This window comes from Phacochoerus africanus, chromosome 8, assembly GCF_016906955.1.
Source record: "Phacochoerus africanus isolate WHEZ1 chromosome 8, ROS_Pafr_v1, whole genome shotgun sequence".
Classification (NCBI taxonomy): domain Eukaryota; kingdom Metazoa; phylum Chordata; class Mammalia; order Artiodactyla; family Suidae; genus Phacochoerus; species Phacochoerus africanus.
In genome coordinates this window covers 120639403-120659117 of record NC_062551.1, presented here as the reverse complement: position 1 = coordinate 120659117, position 19715 = coordinate 120639403, and the positions used below count along the sequence as shown (strand labels likewise).

The 19715-nt window shown below is 50.4% G+C and overlaps 1 protein-coding gene across 1 annotated transcript in view; it reads left to right on the top strand.

The window, feature by feature from the left end:
- Positions 1–12345, top strand: part of CELF4 (CUGBP Elav-like family member 4) — a 235221-nt gene extending 222876 nt beyond the window's left edge. Inside the window, exons 12-13 of the mRNA XM_047794158.1 lie at positions 1731–1902; positions 10923–12345. Coding sequence (XP_047650114.1) covers positions 1731–1858 — 128 coding nt within the window. The 3' untranslated portion in view covers positions 1859–1902; positions 10923–12345. The remainder of the gene's footprint in view (positions 1–1730; positions 1903–10922) is intronic.
- Positions 12346–19715: the final 7370 nt, after the last annotated feature.

Here is a 19715-nt window from a genome sequence, read left to right as displayed (position 1 = left end):
AGATGTTGGTTATGTTGCCCAGGGCCCAGCTCTGATCTGAGCTCACATGCTTGCACTTTTGTGTACACTCACATACCTGCACACACACCCCTCCCCCATCTCTGATGACATGTGGCTGCAAGGGCAAATGTGCACAAATGCAGGGCAGAGAAAGAGTAAAGAGACTGGTGGAGGTGGTGCCTGGGGTGGAGGTAAAAAGGGAGAAAGAGCCACTACACTGGGAGAATGCGGGAGGAATTGCAGGCGCGCCCATAGACAATGAACCAAGAAAGCAGCTTTCAACTTCAGTGGGGTCTGTACATCTAACCCTTGGATGGCCTCTTGGGGACACACACCCCAAATAAGGCATGTGTGTAGCATAGCCTGGGAACTTTGCCAAGCTTAGTTTCATATATTTAGCAGGATCTAGGGCCATTGCACAGGAGAAAGGGCCTCTAAAGTCAAATAAATGCCAGGAAATACTAGGTTAAACAATGCTAGAAAGAAGAGAGAAATTGGGGTGGGAGGAGGGGATGTTTTTATTTGTTCCTGTGCCTTGAACTGTCCCAGAGGGATCTGACCTACTTGACCACACAAGGCCATTTCTAAAGTAGCACCTATTAGGGGCATTTGGGGAAATGCTAAAGTAGTGTGGTCTCTGTAAAGAGATGCATTCCAAGCTCCGAAAGGTGACTTTGAATCATGGGAACCGAATCCATTCCTATGTGGGAATTGCATGTTTGAGAAGATGATTGGGAGCCACGGATGGTCTGTCCTGGGATGTTGGGAGGAGTCAACGTGTAAACAACACTCCTGCAGTCTGTAGCACATGAAAAAGGCCCTCAGCTCACTATTATTATTATTATTATACCATTATTAGCGTTATGAGGGGTTCACGGGGACACATCAACGGGGCACGTGCTTAGTCCTGGGCCAGAGCTCCTGCTGCCAGGGTGTTTTAAGAAACAAAAGGGTGATGCGGACGGCCTCTGGGTGCGAGGTGGCGGGTTAATTCGAGTTGGTCTGGACTGACCCCGGTGTCCACTCGGAGCCTGGGCCTCGGCCAGGACAGGGGCGGGCGGAGGGGTGGCGGGGCCGCTGCCTCTGCCCTGCCCCGCGGCCGGGCGGCGCTCGCGAGGGGGGCGGCCGGAAAACGGCGATGAAGTTCGCTCCGTGGCGCCTCCCCTCCCTCCCCTCGCACTCCTCTCTCTCCCCAGGCCGGCACCCCGCGCCCTCCCGCTGCCAGGCCCCCTCCTGTCAGGGAGGACAGTGTCCAATAAACTCCTCCACCCGCAGGTGTGTCCGCCCTCTCCCACCGCAGGCGGGGGCTGAGGTGCCGGGGCCGGCCGGGGTGGGGGGCGGGCGCCTCTCCGAGTCCCCGCAGCGCCGCGGGCGCGGCGCCCGGGGGAGAGGGCGTCCGGGAGAGCGGCGCCGCCCAGAGCCGACATGCAGCGGGGGGCGGCCCAGCTGGGGGCAGCGCGGGCTGGCGAGCCGAAAACCTCGGCTGTGCCCGCCGCGGGAGGGGCCGCGCGCACGCGGACTGTAGAGGGCGCGAGGCCGGGCTGGGGGCGGGGCCCGGTGGGGGGAGGAGCCTCGAGCCCCGCCCCTGCCCGGAGGGGCGGTGGGAGCGGGGAGGGGCCGCCGCCCGCCCCGCCCTGCCCTCGGCCCCCGGACCTTCTCTCCCCACCCGCCCCCTCCCGGCCGGGGTGGCCCCGTGGAAACCCAGGCCCTCGTCCCTCGTGTCTCGCCAGGCTTCGTGAGCTTCGACAACCCGGCCAGCGCGCAGACCGCCATCCAGGCCATGAACGGCTTCCAGATCGGCATGAAGAGGCTCAAGGTGCAGCTGAAGCGGCCCAAAGACGCCAATCGCCCGTACTGAGCGCCGGCGGGAGCGTCCCCCGGGGGAGACCAGGACTCGCACAGGTAACCGGGGGCCGCCGGGGCGCGGGGATGGGGGGTTGGGGAGGTTGATACCTGATGGACCCGCCGCCTCCTCTGGCCTCTGTGGGCTGGACCCTCGCTGTGCCTTGGACCCGCTGCGCCCGGCTCGACCTGCTCCTTGCCCGGTGCCTAGGGGGCAGGCGCAGAGCTGTGGTCATCCCCCTGCCGCAGAGCCAAGAGGGGGCAGGAGTGAGGGAACCGCTCTGAGGAGGTCTGCGCTGGCGATCTTGTTTGCCAGAAAACCCTGGGGTGAGCAGATGACAAGCTCGGGCTAGGAGAGTTTGAGGGCGGCATAGGCTCAGAGGGGAGCTGCAGGCCTATGCCGGGCCTTCTCCCAGATTCCTTGACTCTCCCCTCCCCAGCTCTCCTGCCTGAAGGGCTGGTGGCTTTTAGACACTTGACCCCCTCACCCCTCCAGTTCCCCACAGCTCAATCTGGAGAGGAGCCACAGGATTTTCAAAGGGAGCTTTCCCCAAAACCAAAACAGGATGGGACAGAAGCCCAGGAGGGTGATGGTATAGGACTGGGGCCACTTACCCTGCCCGCTTTACTGAGGCCATGGCGAGTGGGCAGGTGTCACCTTTTCCTGCTCTGCCTAGGTCCTGCCATACAGCTGGAGGCACAGTCGGCCACTCCTCTTCCAGGCCACGTGCTCCCCTGGGTGAAGCGGCTTCCTGGGTAAGGGGGGAGGGAGGAGATGTGCCCGGCCATCAAAAGTCCACCTTCAGCTGGTTTTCCCTGTGGCGGGGTGCTCCTGCAGTCCCAGCTGGTTCACAGGCCAGGGACAGGCTGCCCAGCCTTCCGCTGTTTCAGCAGTACTGAGGGCCAGGTAGTTAGGTACTCAGCAGTAACACTGATAAGGGTCCTTGTCCTTAGGAAGGGAGTCAGACAGTAAACAAAAGCATATGATCACAGAGTAACATGTAGTGCATCAGAATGGTTGGTTACTGTTAAATTGGATAGTCAGGGTAGGCCTCATTGAGAAAGTGACAGTTGAGTGAAGATTTGAAGAAGGGGAGCCGGAGAGCCATATCAGGGTCTGGAAGAGCACGTCCTCACACTGAGGGAACAGCCAGGGTAAAGCTCCAAGGTGAGGGAGAGGGAATGTGTGCAAGGACCAGCAGGAGGCCAAAGTGACTGGAGGAGAGGGAGGATCGGGTATGGGCAGTGGGGCGCATAGTGGAAAAGGAGATCCCCGAGGTGAGCAGGACCACCTGATGTAGTACCCACAGGCCATTGTAGGGACTGAGGCCTCTCCTCTGAAACGGGGGGTGTGTGGGTCCAGGGGAGCCAGTGGAGAGCCCTGTGTAGAAGATTAACTTGCATTTCAGGAGAATCGCTGGCCAGTGTGTTGATAGCCTGTCCAACCTGAAGCAGAGGTCTGATGTCTGGACCACTCAGTCAAAGGGGACAACAGTGGATGTGATGTGAGGGAGTTGGTGCTGTTAGTTTTTTGTTTTGTTTTGTTTTTAGGGCCGCACCCACGGCATATGGAAGTTCCCAGGCTAGGGGTTGAATTGGAGCTGTGGCTGCCAGCATACAGAACAGCCACAGCAATGCCAGATCCAAGCCGCATCTGCGACCTTCAAGCAGTGTCTGCAGCCTAAACACAGCTCATGGCAACAGGGGTTCCTTAACCCACTGAGCAAGGCCAGGGATCAAACCCACGACCTCGTGGATACTAGTTGGGTTCGTTACCACTGAGCCACAGTGGGATCTCCAAATTGGTGCTGTTTATAAGGAATTAGAGGGGGTGTGAGAGAAAGAGGCATGAAGGATGACACTTGGCTTTTGGCCCCAGTGACAGGAAGAGTAAAGTTGTGACCCGAAATGGAGAGGGGTTGGGAAAGAGGTCAGGCACGTGGCAGTTGGACGTCTGAGTGGAGGTTTAGAGTCCAGAGTTTGGGAGGGCACTCTCCAGTTTCCCAGCCTCCCCTCAGATCCCACCCCTGCCAGCAGTATACCCTTCATCCACCCAGGAGGGGGCTGAAGCCTCTACTCACTGCAAGGCTAGAGAAGCAAAGTCCGCTTCTCTTGCTTTCTGAGTCCTCCCCCTGCCCATCTGTGGTCTACATGAAATGGGCACACACGGTGGTTCAGAGCTTGGGCACGTCCCCATGCCAGACGCTGGCTCAGTGCCGGGATGTGCAGAGATGCATGGTCACCATCCTGCCCTCAAGGAGCTTCTGGCTCTGTGCTCACACAGTCACTGCGGCAGCCAGAGGATGGGTGCCTTTCCTGAGAAGAGACAGTGCAGTGAAAGCAGCCCTTTCGCGACCTGGAACACAGTTTCTTAAATATGTTTAGTTCTGCCCTTGAGGCATTTCTTCAATGATGAAACCCAAGTGTTGGAGCCATCAGAGGAATTTTTTTTTTTTTTTTGTCTATTATGGCTGCACCCAAGGCATATGGAGGTTCCCAAGCCAGGGGTCGAATCTGAGCTGTAGCTGCCAGCCTACAGCACAGCCATAGCAACATGGGATCCAAGCCATGCCTAAAACTTACACCACAGCTCATGGCAATGCTGGATCCTTAACCCACCGAGTGAGCCCAGGGATCGAACCTTCATCCTCATGGATGCTAGTCAGGTTCGTTAATCGCTGAGCCGTGACGGGAACTCCCATCAGAGGACTTTTTAAGCAGGGGGCATGTTTCATAGTCATGTCCTGAGATTCTTAGGGGCCCCTGTGGGTATGTTTTGTGGTTCCCCCAAAAGCAGCCTGCTCCTTCGTCTCTTAGACTTCGATGCAAAACTAAAACCTATCACTGGAGAGAACATTTAGGTCAGAGAAATTCCAGATGAAGGGGTGGGGAAGGCAGATTTGTTGTTTGGTACGTAGGTAAGAAGTGCCCTTTAGGGTAGAGCCAGCCAGTAGTTGTGACTGGGCTGGGGGCTTGAAAGGAGTGGCTTCAAAAGCAGAGTGGTTCTTCCACTGGGGAATACAAAGGTCAGGAAGCTGAGAACTGCAGACTTTTACGCTGTGTTTACCATGCATGAGGCAGAGTTCTTGTAGGTGGCAACTCCAAGACATAACTGTAGCCGCCTATAAGGTGAGTAGTTATCATTCCCATTTTACAGATGGAGCACAGACAGATTAAGTCACTTGCCAATCAGCTACTGAGTGGTAGAGCCAGGATTTGAAGCCAAGAAAGAAGGGGAGGGAGTTCCAGAGGCTGTGCTCTTAACCCTTTCAAGTGAGGAGAATGATAAACCCCACTGCCATCCTCACCCACCCCGTGTCTCCCACCCCAGAGTGTCTTGAATATCAGGGGACACATATGACATCTCACTTCTCTGGGGTCAGCCATCTGACTACCCCTCCTCCACCTAGGGTAGATTCCTACAGTAAAGTTGACCCGTTAGCTCCATTCAGACAGGATTTTAGCAAGTGGTGCATTCAGGCCTCCCCACCCAGGACCAAGACAGAAGGTGGGTACCAGGTAAGGGCCAGGCTCCAGGACTGCAGTGAGAAGTGGCTGCTGCCAGTGAGGGAGGGAGGAAAGAGCACCACAGAAGCAGTTAGGGAGTTCCCATTGTGGCACAGCGGTAAGGAACCTGACTAGTATCCATGAGCACACTGGTTTGATCCCTGACCTCGCTCATGGGTTAAGGATCTGGCATTTCCATGAGCTGTGGTGTAGGTCACAGATGCGGTTCAGATCTGGCATGGCTGTGGCTGTGGCTTAGGCTGGCAGCTGTAGCTCTGATTCAACTCTTAGCCTGGGAACCTCCATATGCCACAAGTACGGCCGTAAAGAGCAAAAAAAAAAAAAAAAAAAAGGCAGCTTAAAAAATTGCATGATTTTTTTTAGGGCAGTAAAGGCTCTTTACAGATGATGAGTCCTAGGTGCTCAGAAGGGCAGAGCCAGCCTACGCAGGGACCGAGGGACAATCCATAGCTAGGCATGAAGGGGCAACAGGGAGGTGATCTCAGAGCCAGCAGTGAAGACAGAGGCAAGGGTCAGAAGTTGGAGTGATGAGGGTCTGGGGAAGGAGAGCCCCCCACCCCCCAGCCCAGGCAGGGCAGCTGTAGGGAGGAGGAACGTGGTTGGGCTTTGGTTTCACAAAATGAAGCCTGGATAGGGTGGGGTCTGCCCATCTTGATGGATGGGAGTGTAGGGTCCCTGGCTTCTTTGCTGCTCCCTGCCACTCTGGCTGCTGGGCTCCTTAGCTTGTGCAAAGATGGGAAAGTAAGAGGAAGGAAACACAGGCCAGAAGCATGAGCAAAAACGTGAATGTGGCCAGGGCCAGGCAGACACTCAAGTCCCTTGTCCCCTCTCAGAGCTCACTGGCTCGCACCTTGGGTGGGTGTGGGCAGGCACCCAGCCTTGGGGTTCTGTGGGGGGAGGTCAAGCTGAGCGGCGTGTTTGATCCCGTGGGAGCCCCATCCCTGGTCCCTGGACTTGGGTTCTGAGTGTGGTTTTGCACAGCGTCCGCTCCGAGCTTTGCAGGCATGGGTGCTTTGGGTCTGACCTACCTGGTGCTGGGCTGTGGCTTTGGGCCTGGCCTTCAGAACACTAGAGGCCAGCTCTGTTTAGCCCCTGCATCTGAATTGCCTCAGTCTGACCATAATTTCCTCAGCCAGGTCCTGAGGTGGGGCTTCCCAGGCCTGATCCAAGCTTCCCCATGCTGTTCAGAGATGAGCATGTATGAGAAATTTCCCCAGTTTGAGCTTTGGGGAGAGGCTGTGTTACAGTCAGGCTTGAACCCCCAGCATCAGGCAGCACCAGGCACTGAAGGGCAGCTGGAGGAAAGCTGGGAGCCAGCAAAGAAGCACAGTGGTGTGGACACCTGGAAGGTGCTCTGGACTTGGACTTGGTGGGCATATCCCTAGAGGTCCCTTAGTTGCATTTGCCATGGCTGACCCCTGATGGCACTGCCCTTCTCAGTTCTTAGGCCTCTTCTCCCACCCCAAGGGCCCGCCAGTTGGCCATCCTGTGTGGTGGGTCTGAGGGCTTTTTTTCACGAGGGGCTGGAGATGCAGGCAGGCCCATGATGGGCCCTGGAAGAGCAGGGACCCAGCCTGGACAGGCAGGCAGGGCAGGGCTCCGTGGAGGAAAAGGAACTGGGGGCTCCTCTGAGAAGGCAGAGCTGGAGGCTGGGTTTAGGCTTAAAATAGTCACTTCTTAGCTATTTTGCACCTTATCCACAATAACATGTCACAATCCCAGGCTTCCCTTCAACACTCCCTGAAGGAAAGCACAAAGCTGAGAGCGGAAGCCGTTGCATGTAGAAGCTGAGTGCATCAGAAACCCTGCAGATAAGCCTGGTTTAGGGTTAGGGTTAGGTTTAGGGTTAGGGTTAGGGTGGGGTCTGCCCATCTTGATGGATGGGAGTGTAGGGTCCCTGGCTTCTTTGCTGCTCCCTGCCACTCTGGCTGCTGGGCTCCTTAGCTTGTGCAAAGGCTTTGGCACAGGCCCCCGGGTGCTGCAGAGGAGTGGGGGCTGGGGAGGAGCTCAGGGGTTAACCATGAGGAGGGGTACGGCTGGAGACCCCAGATGCCCTGGGTGGGGTCAAAAAACTCCAAGTGGTGTGGTGTGCTCAAGACAACTGAAATTGAAATAATTTGATGATGCTTGACAGAGAAGGGAACTCAGCCTCCAGCAGTTAGGGCGCCACCAGTAAAGAAGGCAGGTCAGGGCCTGTGAGCCCTATCAGTCTAGAAAGCTGGAGGGTAGGCCGAGGGGTGTAGGGGGTGAAGGAACCGAAATGGGGAGGGAGAGTTGGGGAGGGCAGCAAATCACAAGTGACAGCAGCAGGGACGGGAGATCCAGGGCCATCATCGCACACCCCTGTCCAGTGGTTTGTCCTGTGTCACCTACCCTGCAGGGCTACTAAAGGCTTCATGTCCCCTGAAGCAGCCTCACCTTTGGCCACATGTGGCCTCTTAGGAGCAAAGCAGAGGGAGTAAGGTGATTAGGAAATGAAACCAGGAGTGCCAGGGTGTGTTTGTAGAACCCCAAGAATATTGATGTGATTTACTCTAAATCTCAAAACTGAAAGTGTTCATTTTCTGAAGATTCCGAGGAAAGAGGGTTGAGGCACAGTGGAAGGGGAGAGGATCACACCTCACACCCTGGGAGCTCTTTTATTGAAGGCACCCTTCCCCATGCGGTGGGACCGGACAGGGTGGGAGGGCCAAGTGGCTGTCGGTGTGGACTCTACTGGGCCGCAAGCTGTTTCGCGGATGGACCCCAGGGATACAGCGGTAACTTTAGCCAGCCTGTGACCCACCCAGCCGAACAGGGCCACCCTGTCAGGCTGCCCCCCAACCCCACCCCACCTCACCCCCCCCCCCCCCCCCCCCCGGCCCCTGCTGGTCCACAGGCTGAAGCCACCGGAAGGTTGGGGAGGCAGGCATCTGGGCAAGAGAGAAAAAACCCAGGGTGATGAAAAGCAGAGAGCGTGCTTGCCGGCCAAGGTGGTTTGAGGGGCTGTTTCATTATTTTTTTTCTGGCCTCCTCGCCAAATGGCCTACACCCTCCCTCCTCTTCCCAGCGCATGACGGATGCCCTTAGTGGCCCTGTGTGAGGTTCTGCTGCTGTTCACAGTGTATCACGTGTCTTCATAAACAACCTTGCGTGCGTGCGCGTGCGCATGCGTGCGTGCGTGTGCGTGTGTGTTGATGTGCCCATGTCGTTTGTCTGCTGGCTTCCTCCATCCTTTGAGTTTTTTTTCAGTTCTCCTATAATTTGACTGGTGTTCTCTCATCAGAGCTTTTAGATTGATGCTGTGGTCTGGTGCTGTATAAACCTTTTAATTTTGTTTTAACTTCTTCCTTGCCCTTCTTCACCCTCAACCCTACTCCCCCCCTATCCCCCCACACTCCCCGCCCCCTCCACCTCCTCCCCCCCTTGCCCACACTCTTGTCCTCTCTTTCTCTCTCTCTACATATATAAATATATATATAAATCTTTTCTTCTTTTGTCATTCAATCAAATTCCAACAACCCAACCAGGGCCAGTCAAATCCACCACAGTCTCGCGCTGAGCTAGGAATAAAGTTCACGTAATCACATGAGAGTGGAGAAAACAGTCCCCCATCCGTAAGTTCAAATCAACTCAAAGTTCACAGTGTGACATGATGGCGTCATGTAACAAGGCTAAGAATCGGTTGCATGACAATTGCCGTCAAGTTTCGTGGAGGTGCTGTGATTGGAGCGTTTTTCTTGGATGTTGTATCAGTTGATGATTGGCCAGTCATGATCACACGTGCATTTTCTTGACTTTTGTGCTGCCACAATCTTTTTTGCTGTGCTCATTTTCGTTTCGTTCTTGGTGCTTGCAGTGGTTTTACTTTCTGTTGTTTGGTTTTTCTTGTTCAGCGTTTTTTATGCTTCTCTAGATGTCACATAGAGAAAAAAACAAAAGAACCAAAAAAAAAAATACAGTAAAAATAAAGATGAATTCCCGAATGATCGGACATGGGATCATTTAACTGTGCAAACCATTATTTTTTTTCTTAAAAATAAGGAAAACTTCTTTAAAAAAAAAATCTATGCGTGGTTGATTTACTTGCACTTTGAAAATATTGTGATTTTATTTTTTTCTAGAAATTTGGGGGCCTTTTTCAATTGACACTTTCCTAGGTCTGGTCTTTTTCCAGTTAGGCTATTTTAAATCTCACTTCTAAAGGAGAAACAAAAACAAAATCTCTGCAGTAACAGAATGATTTTAAAAAAGCAAAATTCTAAACCAAAAACCTAGAGTTCAAAGCCCGAGGCCTTTGAGAGAGAGCCCGGGAACAATTGTAAGGTTTGTATTGTAGCCACTTCTGCTAAATTAAATGTGGGGAGGGGAGGTGGGGGCCTGGGGGTTGGGGAGGGCTTTTTGGTTGGTTTGGAAAAAAACAGTACTGACAAAAGCAAAATGCACCTTTTTGTTTACAACTGAAAAAGGGTCCTTGACAAGTGTTTTTTAATTTTATTATTATTTTATTTGGTGTTGTAATTGTTTAGATTGCTGTGTACGGTTTGCTGTTTGTTGAATCAACAGTGTGAAAAACCTGCCAGCATGGATTGATATACGCATGACGTTGTCCCCTCAAATGGGGGCTTTGCAGTTCTAACTTTCTTGATGTAACCAGTCACCCCCATGTATAAGTGGAAGCTGCTTGCTAGAATGGAGACGAGTCTCATTTGTTAATTCACAATGATTAAGCATTCTCTTTCTGATTCTAGTCAGATCATGATTTTTTTTTCTTTGAAGTGCAAAACAAAACACCAAAAAGCCACCATTCAAAACCAAATCGAGGACTGTCTGAGTCAATTTAACTTTGATGATTAAATCCGTTCTAACTTCTTTTAGGTTCTCCTATCACTTTCTCGAAGTTTTGAATTTCCTCTAAATTCCCTGGCATGTATGAGAAAAATATTGTGTGTGTGTGTATGTGTGTATCTATGCATATACATACACACATATCCATGTATATCCACATATGTGCAGGTGAATTATTCTACACATATATCCAGATATACATATATATACATAGCCTCGCAAATAGCCACTGACCTTGGCTGGGAAACTGGGCAAGGAGTCTGTAAAATTCATGTCAGGGATCTGGGGGAGGAGTGGGCTGGGCTGCTAGCTGTTTTCCATCTTGTTTGCTAGGCTTCTGTATACATATTGTATCTGGGCTAGATCCCTCAGAGATCAGTTTAATTATGAATTCATATCCCACAGTCCCAAATTCTTCCCTTAGAGCTCGCCGACCCCCAATCCAGAACTCTAAAGGAACCCAAATCAAAAACCCTTGCGCAACAACCAAACCTCAGCTACAACCATCACCATTAGATCTCCCAGTGGTTTCTTACTCTGATTAGAAGAGTCGATTTCTTTTTTTGGTATCATGATCATGACTAATTCTCATATTGGTCTCTTCCCTCCCACCATCCCTCAGAGCTCCCACCCTAACCCCTCCCCGAGGCAGGTTCCTTTTGGTGTTTGGACGTGTTTTGTGTTTCCTCTCTTGGCTTAATCAGCCCTGATTTTCTTCATTTTAGGGCAGGATGCTGAACGGGCTACATTAAAAAACAAACCTCTCTCTATATATATTTATAAATGAGAACTGTTGGATGACACCTTTGACATATCAGCCAATATCAATCAAGCTGAAGACTCCAGACACTCTGTGACTGTCGCATTTCTTCAAGGAAAGTATAGCGTCTATGGAGTTCAGAGGGCACGTGTTTGGGGGAAAAAAAATATATATATATATATGACATAAAGAAGAAGAAGATGAAGAAAAATGAGAAAAAACAAAAAAGGCAACTTTCAAACAAAATCACTTGAGACAAGATGGGGAGGCTGCAGGGCTGGGAACTGGGAAGAGCCGCTGCTTCCCAATCCCAGGGCTTTTCCAGCCCGTGGGCGCCTGAGGCAGGCTGGGGCAAACGGTGTGGTGGGACCTGGTCCCCAGGGGGCGGCTGGGAGGCCGCCACTGAGCATCTCTATCTGTCATTCCTTTAGCTATTTAGGGACCAAAGGACCAAACTTTTTATCGCAGATGTGTAGCTCTAGGTCAAATAGAGGGGAGAACCGAGGAGAACCTCCTCTTGCCTCATGGCTGTTCTTGAAACAGCTTAGAGCGATTCTATGAAAAATGTAATTAAAAAAAGACAAAAAAAAACAAAAAACAAAAAACAAAAAAAAAGGAAAAATAATGCTTCAATGCTTTTAAAACAGCAAGATAATAGTTCTTTGATACTTTGAGAGGCGCTTTGATTACCCTCATTCAAGTCTATGACACTTTCCTATGGTTTTCTGTATTATATGTCTGGATGGAGCTGTTAAGATGAACAAATTGGTGGATATTTGGGGAAAGCAACGAAGTATTAGAACTCATTAACTGTGAAGTGTGAGGAAACAAGGAGGGGAAAAAAGGGACTGACAAGGCAAGATAATGGTTGTGAAAAGTCTGTAAATGCTTCTAACTCTCCCCCCCCCCTTAAAATAATAGTTGTACAGAATTTTAAAAAAGGAGAAGTTTAAAATACCTATATAATAGAAGAAAAATTAGAGGAAAGCAAAAAATTTAAAAAAGGAAAAAAAAAAAAAACTATAGAAGTTAGCGTTACTGCTAAAATCCCAGATGTTGTAGGACTGTACTTTTGTAGAGTTTAGACTGAGCATCAATCCCTTCTCCCTGCGAGTGCTGTTGGACGCCGTTGACCCCGAGGGCCAGTCCGGACCGCCCAGACCTGTGGGCCCCTGGCTGCCCCCTCGCCGGTGGAGGCCACGCCCCTGGCAGGAAGGCCCTCCGCTCTCGCCTCGCTTTGCTCTGGGAGCTGCGCGCGCTCGCCCGCTCTCCGCAAGCCCTGGACACCTCTGCTTCACTCGCCTTCCATGCTTGCTCCAGAGACTTTCCGGGCAAGGGAGACCTGGGAACTTTCATCTTAAAACGACTAAACAACACACACACACACACAAAAACCTTAAACAAGAGAGAGAGAAAAAAAAATCTTTGAAGAATTTCTGAAACTGTTTACAAGGAATTTTGAAAAACAGGGATGTTTAAATGATGCCGGCTCTGTTTTTCTGTAAATAAATTTGCATATTTTGTAGGACTTTTAATTGTAATGATAGAGAAAAAAAACAAGGAAAACTATTTAATGAAAGCACGATATTTATCTTTGGTAAATGACTTTAGAGCAGTTAAAGACATTGCTTAAAAAAACTCAGAATCAGAAAAAAACACTGAATTATTTAAGAACACATATATTTTAAAGTATAACATATTTATTATAATTTATTTGCACCGTTGGGAAGACTTGCTTTGGCCTTCTGCCTTTCCACCCTCCTTGTTGAGGTCTAGTTCATCTGAAGGCTGGGGGAGGGGGGCTGCCCTCCAACCTACCATGTTTTTTTCTTTTTTTCTTTAGGAAAACAACTCTCTGGTTCCTCTCAGGCCTTCTCTTTTTCCTTTCCTTCTTTTGTTGGTTAATTATTATTTAAAATTTTTTCTTTTTCTTTCTCTTGGCTCCTCCTTTTAAGATGTCCAGATATTGTAAAAAAAAAAAAAAAAAAAAAAAAAGAAAAAAAAGAACAACAAACTGCTGCAGTTCAGTACAACTGCTCTTTTCACACTCAACTCCCTAAAACTCCTTGTAACCTTCTGTAACTATTGGATGACGCTTTCTCCAGCTTAGCCCTAAATAAAGCACAGTTTAAAAAAAAAAAAAAAAAAAAAAAGGCTCTCCAGTGCTCTGTGGTTCATGGAATCTGGCCAGGCAGGCCTCTGGGTCCCAAGGTTGCTCTATTGGGAGTAGCTTTGTTCTTTCCCTCCATGGAGTCTGTTTGCTACCTGAACCCTCTAGAGAAATCTCTGGATTGGTGTGCACCTCCGGAAGTCTCCACTGCAAACCCACAGTGTCCAAACCCAGCAGGAAGCTCCTTTCCTCTCAGATGGAAGGAAAATCGAGCCACCTGACTTGAGTTGGGTTGGGGGCAAAGTGCTGTGAGGAGATAGGGAAGGAGGCAGTAGAGGCAGGGCCCACAGTAAAGGAAGGATGAGGATGCAACCAAAGACTGGCTGCAGAGCATCTTGCTCTTGGTCTTGCACCTTCCACTGCATTGACAGTTTGCGTGGTTGGAGAAAACTGAAGGTTCTAGACAACGCCCTAAGAGACAGGCTTCTGGTGGGAGGGCAGTGGAGAGGGAGAAGCTTGGGGTGCTGCCGACTTTGCATCATGACACAGAGCCAGGGCAATGTCCAAGCCCTGAGAGCCACAGGAGGTTCAAGAAGGAAGGTATGGGGGAGGGTTCCAAAGGAGGAAGAATGTAAAGTAGAACTTAGAGGGGTAGGGGGGTCGGGGGGCAAGTCCTCCTGAGGTGAGAACCAGATAAGCACACCAGCCACAGCCTTTGTCAGGCCCTGTCTTGGGACAGCCCTTTTCCTTTATTCTATCTCACCTCCGGCCCCAGCCTTCAGCCTTGCAGCTTGGTCTAGGAATGGGCAGGTTCCACCAAGGGTCTCCATCTCCCTCTGTGTGATGGGGCTGGAAGAAGGGAGGCCTGGGTGTTCATCAGTCTGTGGCCGCCTGTGAGAGAGTGGGGAATGGCTTCAGCCCCCACCTGTCCGCTCTGCAGGGGACATGGGAGAGAGCCATGCTCAGTGCTCCAGCTGCTGAGTGATGCCTGAATCATGTGCTCTATTCTCTCCTCCTTTTTCTTCCCAGGGCCAGGGGCCAGTCGCCATGGTCGAATGCTAACCTGTGGTCCTTTACACATCATTATCTGGGGGAGGCCTTCGAGCCTTGATTTCAGTGTGGAGATTGTTTCCAGATGAGACCCTCCCTATCCCCTAACACAAACCACACTTAGCCCCCCTGTTATCTCAGACCCCAAGGAACCTCATCGGCCTCTCTTTGTCATCAACCCCCCACTAGGAAACCTTCTCTCTGACACAGTCTTCCCCCACCTTCACTGCTGCAACTCAGGAGCAGGAGGGGCCCAGGGAGCTGGACTGTGCAGGGGGGTGGCCACATTTGTCCTCTTCCATTGTCTAAGAGATGGAAAACACAGGCCCAGATGTGAATACACCAGTCCCATAAAATAAACCTATTTAAAAGCACACACCAAGTAACTATGCATGCACAGCACATTTAAGAGAGAATATAATTTATTAGCCTGCAGGGGTGTGTGGGGGGAGTCATAGCTTCCTTGAAAAGTTGCAGAAAACTCTCAGGTCACTTTGCACACGATTACAGGGAGTTTGGGTATCCCGAAGCTCATCCATCTTCCCCCAGTTAAGAAGCCCTGATTTGCAGTGGTATTTAAGAAAACCCAAGACACAATTCTCATTAATTTCTGCTTATAGTTACAGCTTATATTCCTCTGCTAGTACAGTCATCCCTCAGAATCTGCAAGAGATTGGTTCCAGGACCCCCGCAGATACCAAAATCCTTGGATGCTCAAGATGGTGCAGTGCAGTGGGCTTTCTGTATCCAGGGCTCTGTATTCACTGAAGGGCTGGTTATATTCCACCTGCAGTGGAGTGATTCCTTCAGAGCTCCCCTATTTTTAAAAGACTTTATTTATTATTATAAACTGTCAAGCATAATGAAAAGTAGAGATACTTGCCTACTGAACCCCCGTACCTACACTTCATAGCTTTAATACACATCAACTTATGAATTTTGGTTGAAGACAATCTCCCAGTAATGGAGTCATTTCATTGGTAGATATCTCGGTTTTCCCTCAATGTTTTTGGTGCTGCATTGACATGTAAAGGCTGGCTCTGGACTGCTAGGCAGCTGTACCCTTGTGGTGGTGACTGTGGGGTCTTGAGGCCTCTCTCTGCCTCCTCCAAGGGTAGGCACTGGCTCAGGCTGCCCCTTACCCTCCAGCCCCTGCTCTGGCAGCACTTTCAAAGGGCTTTCAGCTCTTCATCTTCACGTTTGAACTCCTAAACCCTCTCTTACTTTTCTCTTTTTTTCTCTTCCTTTCCCCCTCCTTTCTGTGTGATGCTAATTTGTGAAGAATGTTTCCTCGACCTTTTAGTGACAAATTCCGCTCTCCTCCTGGGTTTTTCATTTTATTTTCATTTTCAAAGTTTTTAAAATCTTTTTTCAATGATAGAGTTTCCAGTGTTGTGCCAATTTCTGCTGTATAGCAAAGTGACCCAGCCACGTATATATACACACGCTTTACACTTTTTATTTAATTTTTTGGCCATACCAGTGGTATACAGAGTTTCCTGGTCCAGGAATTGGTTACAGGCGGTAACCAGAGCCATAGTAGTGACAATGCCAAATTTTTAACCCACTAGGCCATCAGGGAGCTCCTGGGTTTTTGTAAAGACCCAACATTTCTTCTATTCTGAGCTGAGTCCTACCCTCTCCTGCACACAGGGCACCAGTAGAGCACACAGAATATCCCAGAACAGGAATGCCTCCAAGTCCAACATTCACCTTCCAAGTTCAACTGCCACTGGGCTGGGCAAATCTCCAGCTCCTCCTGGCACAGGGTCTGCAGAGTCAATGTTGGAATGACACGCCGTTGACCTCAAATGGAAATTCCCCACCTGGGGAAGGTGGATAAGGGACATCTGTGCAGTGAGCTTAGGGGCCCAGCCCCACCTGAGGTGACAGGCATTAGACATGGTTGCGAATGCCATTGGTCTCTCCCAAAATGGAATGCACCCCCCTGAACAAAAATTATTGGCTACCATTGATAGCCCACCTTCGATAGACTATTTTCTCCAGGCAGGCAAATATTCAGTTCACATCAATTCGTGGCATGCATGCATGAACAAATTAAGGAAAAAGAATAAACTGCGGACAGTTGAGAGCCTGGTCCCAAAAGGGCAGCATTCTGGAAATGCTTTTAAAGTAATCGCACCATCCTGGGAGGAAGTGGAGTGCCAACACTCGCTTTCCCCCCAGATGAGTGTTTGCAAGTCTTAAGTTTTTGACTTTAGAGCTCCCTTTCCCTCCCACCCCTCCTCTGTTTCTCTAAGCTGCCCTCCCTTCTCCCTGCCAATCCCCTCCCTCCCTCCCCCCATCAGTCTCAACTCTCTCAGATGCCTGGAGGCCTGGTGAGTGGGCAGCCAGCCCCCCAGTTCCCTCCTTATCACCCCAGCTTCTCTGCCCTTGTGCTAGCCTAGCTCCTCACTCTTCAGGGAACCCTGAATGTCTCCACGCCTGCTTGCACCTTGGTGGACAGCTAACCAGGGTTTGCCCAGACCAGGAGGAGGCTTGGAGACTGTATCAGAGTGGGATGCAAATACCTTCTATGTCACTTTGGAAAAGTGACCTAGCCTCTCTGAGCCTCAGTTTCCTTATCTCTAAAACATGGATAGCACACCCCGCCCCTAAGAGTTGTAAGGAGTAAATAAAGGAGAAACAGCCACACACAGGCACTCCCTCCTCCAGGAGAGTCTGAGGAGTAAATTCTTTAATTGTACAGACACTTGGAATGAGGAGTTCAGGCCCTGATCCCCGCTTCTTCCCTTTCCTTAGCTCCATTCTACTGACGAGTCCCCTCCCAACCCAGGCGAGCTTGGGCTTGACCCTAGGCCACTTTCAGTCATTTTCTCTTAAATCCAGTCTGCCCCTGCCCCATCCAGAGATACCCTGATGTGTCCCTGTGCACACCCCTCTGTCTCACTGCTCCAGGGACCCCAATGAGCAGATGCTCCCCTGTCCCTTCCTCTATCTTTGCCCTTTCTTGCCTCTAAGAGCCTTCCCAACACCACTGCCCTTGTTTGCAGCCATCCTCTCCCGGGTCATATGGCCTCAGGCTGCTCATATGGTCTTTGAGTTTAAAAAAAGTTTATCTATTTTTTGGAAGAGGTAACATATTCATATGTTTCAAGATTCAAAAATATGAAAAAGCAGAGAGTTCCCATCGTGGCTCAGTGGTAAAAAACCCATCTAGGATCCATGAGGATGTGGGTTTGATCCCTGGCCTCACTCAGTGGGTTAATGATCCAGTGTTGCCGTGAGCTGTGGTGTAGGTCTCAGACAAGGCTTGGCTCCGGCGTTGCTGAGGCTGTGGTGTAGGCCAGCTGCTGCAGCTCTGATTCCACCCTTAGCCTGGGAACCTTCATATGCCCGCAGGTTTTTTTGCCCTAAAAAGCAAAAAAAAAAAAAGGAAAAAGAAAATGCATATAATGAAAAGTCTTTTCACCTCCTGAATCCAGCCACCCAATACTCTCCCCAGAGGCATCCAGTGTTACCCATCATCCTGATTCACCCTGGTCCTTAGTGTGTGGACGTGCATGCATTGGTGTAAGGAACTCAACTATCATCCTTACTTTCAGGGCGAGACCCAGAGCCAGGCAGTGAGATGCACTGGCTTCTGAAGCTGGCCTGTGGGATTCCCAAGAAGGAGCCCAGGCCTGGGCTGAGTAGAGGAATCAGGACCTCCCAGTTCACACTTATCAGCTGGGCTCTTTCCTTTGAGGCTCCGTGGAGCTGTCAGTACTGGGGTGCTTGCCCTGAGCTAGGCCCTGTTAAGAGCTACTTAGCTTTTTTTTTTTTTTTTTGGTTTTTGGTTTTTTTGCTCTTTTGGGGGGCCGCATATGGAAGTTTCCAGGCTAGATGTCGAATCTGAGCTGCAGCTGCCGGCCTACACCACAGCAACACCAGATCTGAGCCAAATCTGCCAACGACACCACAGCTCACGGCAATGCCGGATCCTTAACCCACTGAGTGAGGCCAGGGATCAAACCAGCATCCTCATGGATATTAGTAGGGCTCATTACTGCTGAGCCACAAAAGGAACTCCAAGAGCTATTTAGTTATAATCCTATTTAATTCTCTGAGCCTGGTGTTATCACTATTTGACAGATGAGGAAACAGGCTCAGAGAGGTTAAGTCCTTGTCAAGGTGACCCAGCCTGGTCAGGGTTCCAAGCCTGTCTGCCAAGTTGCACTTTTAATCTCTGCATCTTGTCTCCCTCACTTGTAGATGCTCTGCACAGTCACTCCTCTCCACCTCTTCTCTCCTGTCTCCCACCTCCCTTTCCTCCCTTCTCACTTTTTTCCTCAATAATACCAGTTTTATGTAGCCTATATTGACTTAGGTACTAGGGTCCTTATCTTCCTCTCCTTGATTATCTGGGGTGGCCCCAGAATTCTTCAGGGTTTTTGCTTGTTTGTTTGTTTTTGTTTTGGGCCATACCCATGGCATGTGGAAATTACTGGGCCAGGGATCAAACCCAAGCCGCAACAGTGGCAATGCCTGATCCTTAACGCACTAGGCCACCAGGGAACTCCTAGCCCCAGAGTTCTTAAAGTTGAGTGAGTGCAGGTTATTGAACAAGACTTTCCCTGCCCGGTAGTAGGAACAAAAGGACTCAAGGAAGGAAAAATAAAATAACATAAAACCCAAATACCTGGTTAGCTTTTATTATTAACAAGGAGAGGAAATTAAATTAAAATAAATATGTTTACTTTGCTGTGCAGCAGAAATTGACAGAACATTGCAAATCAACTATAATTAAGATGATTTTTAAAATAAAGAACTGAAAAGAAAATAATAAATATGATATGTATTAACATTTATACAGTCACCTGAAGTTCAAAACCCTTTCGAGCTGTGTCAACTCTGTTTTCCCCCAGTATGCTAAACTCTGGGAGAAAACTACAAACGCATTGTTTAGCTCAATGCAAACTGGTTCTCCATCACTCAAAATCAGGGGGACATTTTAACCATCTCTGAAGGCCCCGTATGCCACTAAATGAGGCATGAAGATGCCTCTCATCCCCGGGGTCTGCACATGAGTCATCTTTGCTAGTGCCCTTCTCTCCCTGTATCCTGGGGCCCAGCTCTGGGAGCTGTTGGGCATTGGGGTGGCAGGAAATTCAGTGCACCCAGGTGATGTCAGCCCGTCTCCCTTCCACTCCCTGCTTGGCGCCCTCTTGGGGTCCAAAGGAAGGCTTCAGAAGTAAGGCTGCTGTGGAGCATTCTCACTCTGCACAGGCAGCCCTAGGATCTAACATGAGAGTCACTGGGCAGACCCGACACCCCTGCCCTACTGTCCCGTCCTGCTCAGGACCTCCAATCCCATCATTAGAGCTTTTCCTTTGGGTGAGACTTGAGCCTCAATTAGTTCTGCCTTTTAAATGAAAACTGCCTTGGGATGGGAGTGTATTTGTTCCCTCACAAGCTCAACCCACATGTATCTTGCACATCCCAAGTGCCAGCACGGTGCTAAGGAGTAAGCGTGGGGTGATGAAGTCACACACTCCAAGCCGCCTTGCAGGCACAAGGCCGGGTGTGTTACGGGGATGCTCCCTGCCCCTGGAAGTAATCCTGCAAGGTGCTCTCCAGTGGACAATGGGGAAGGTA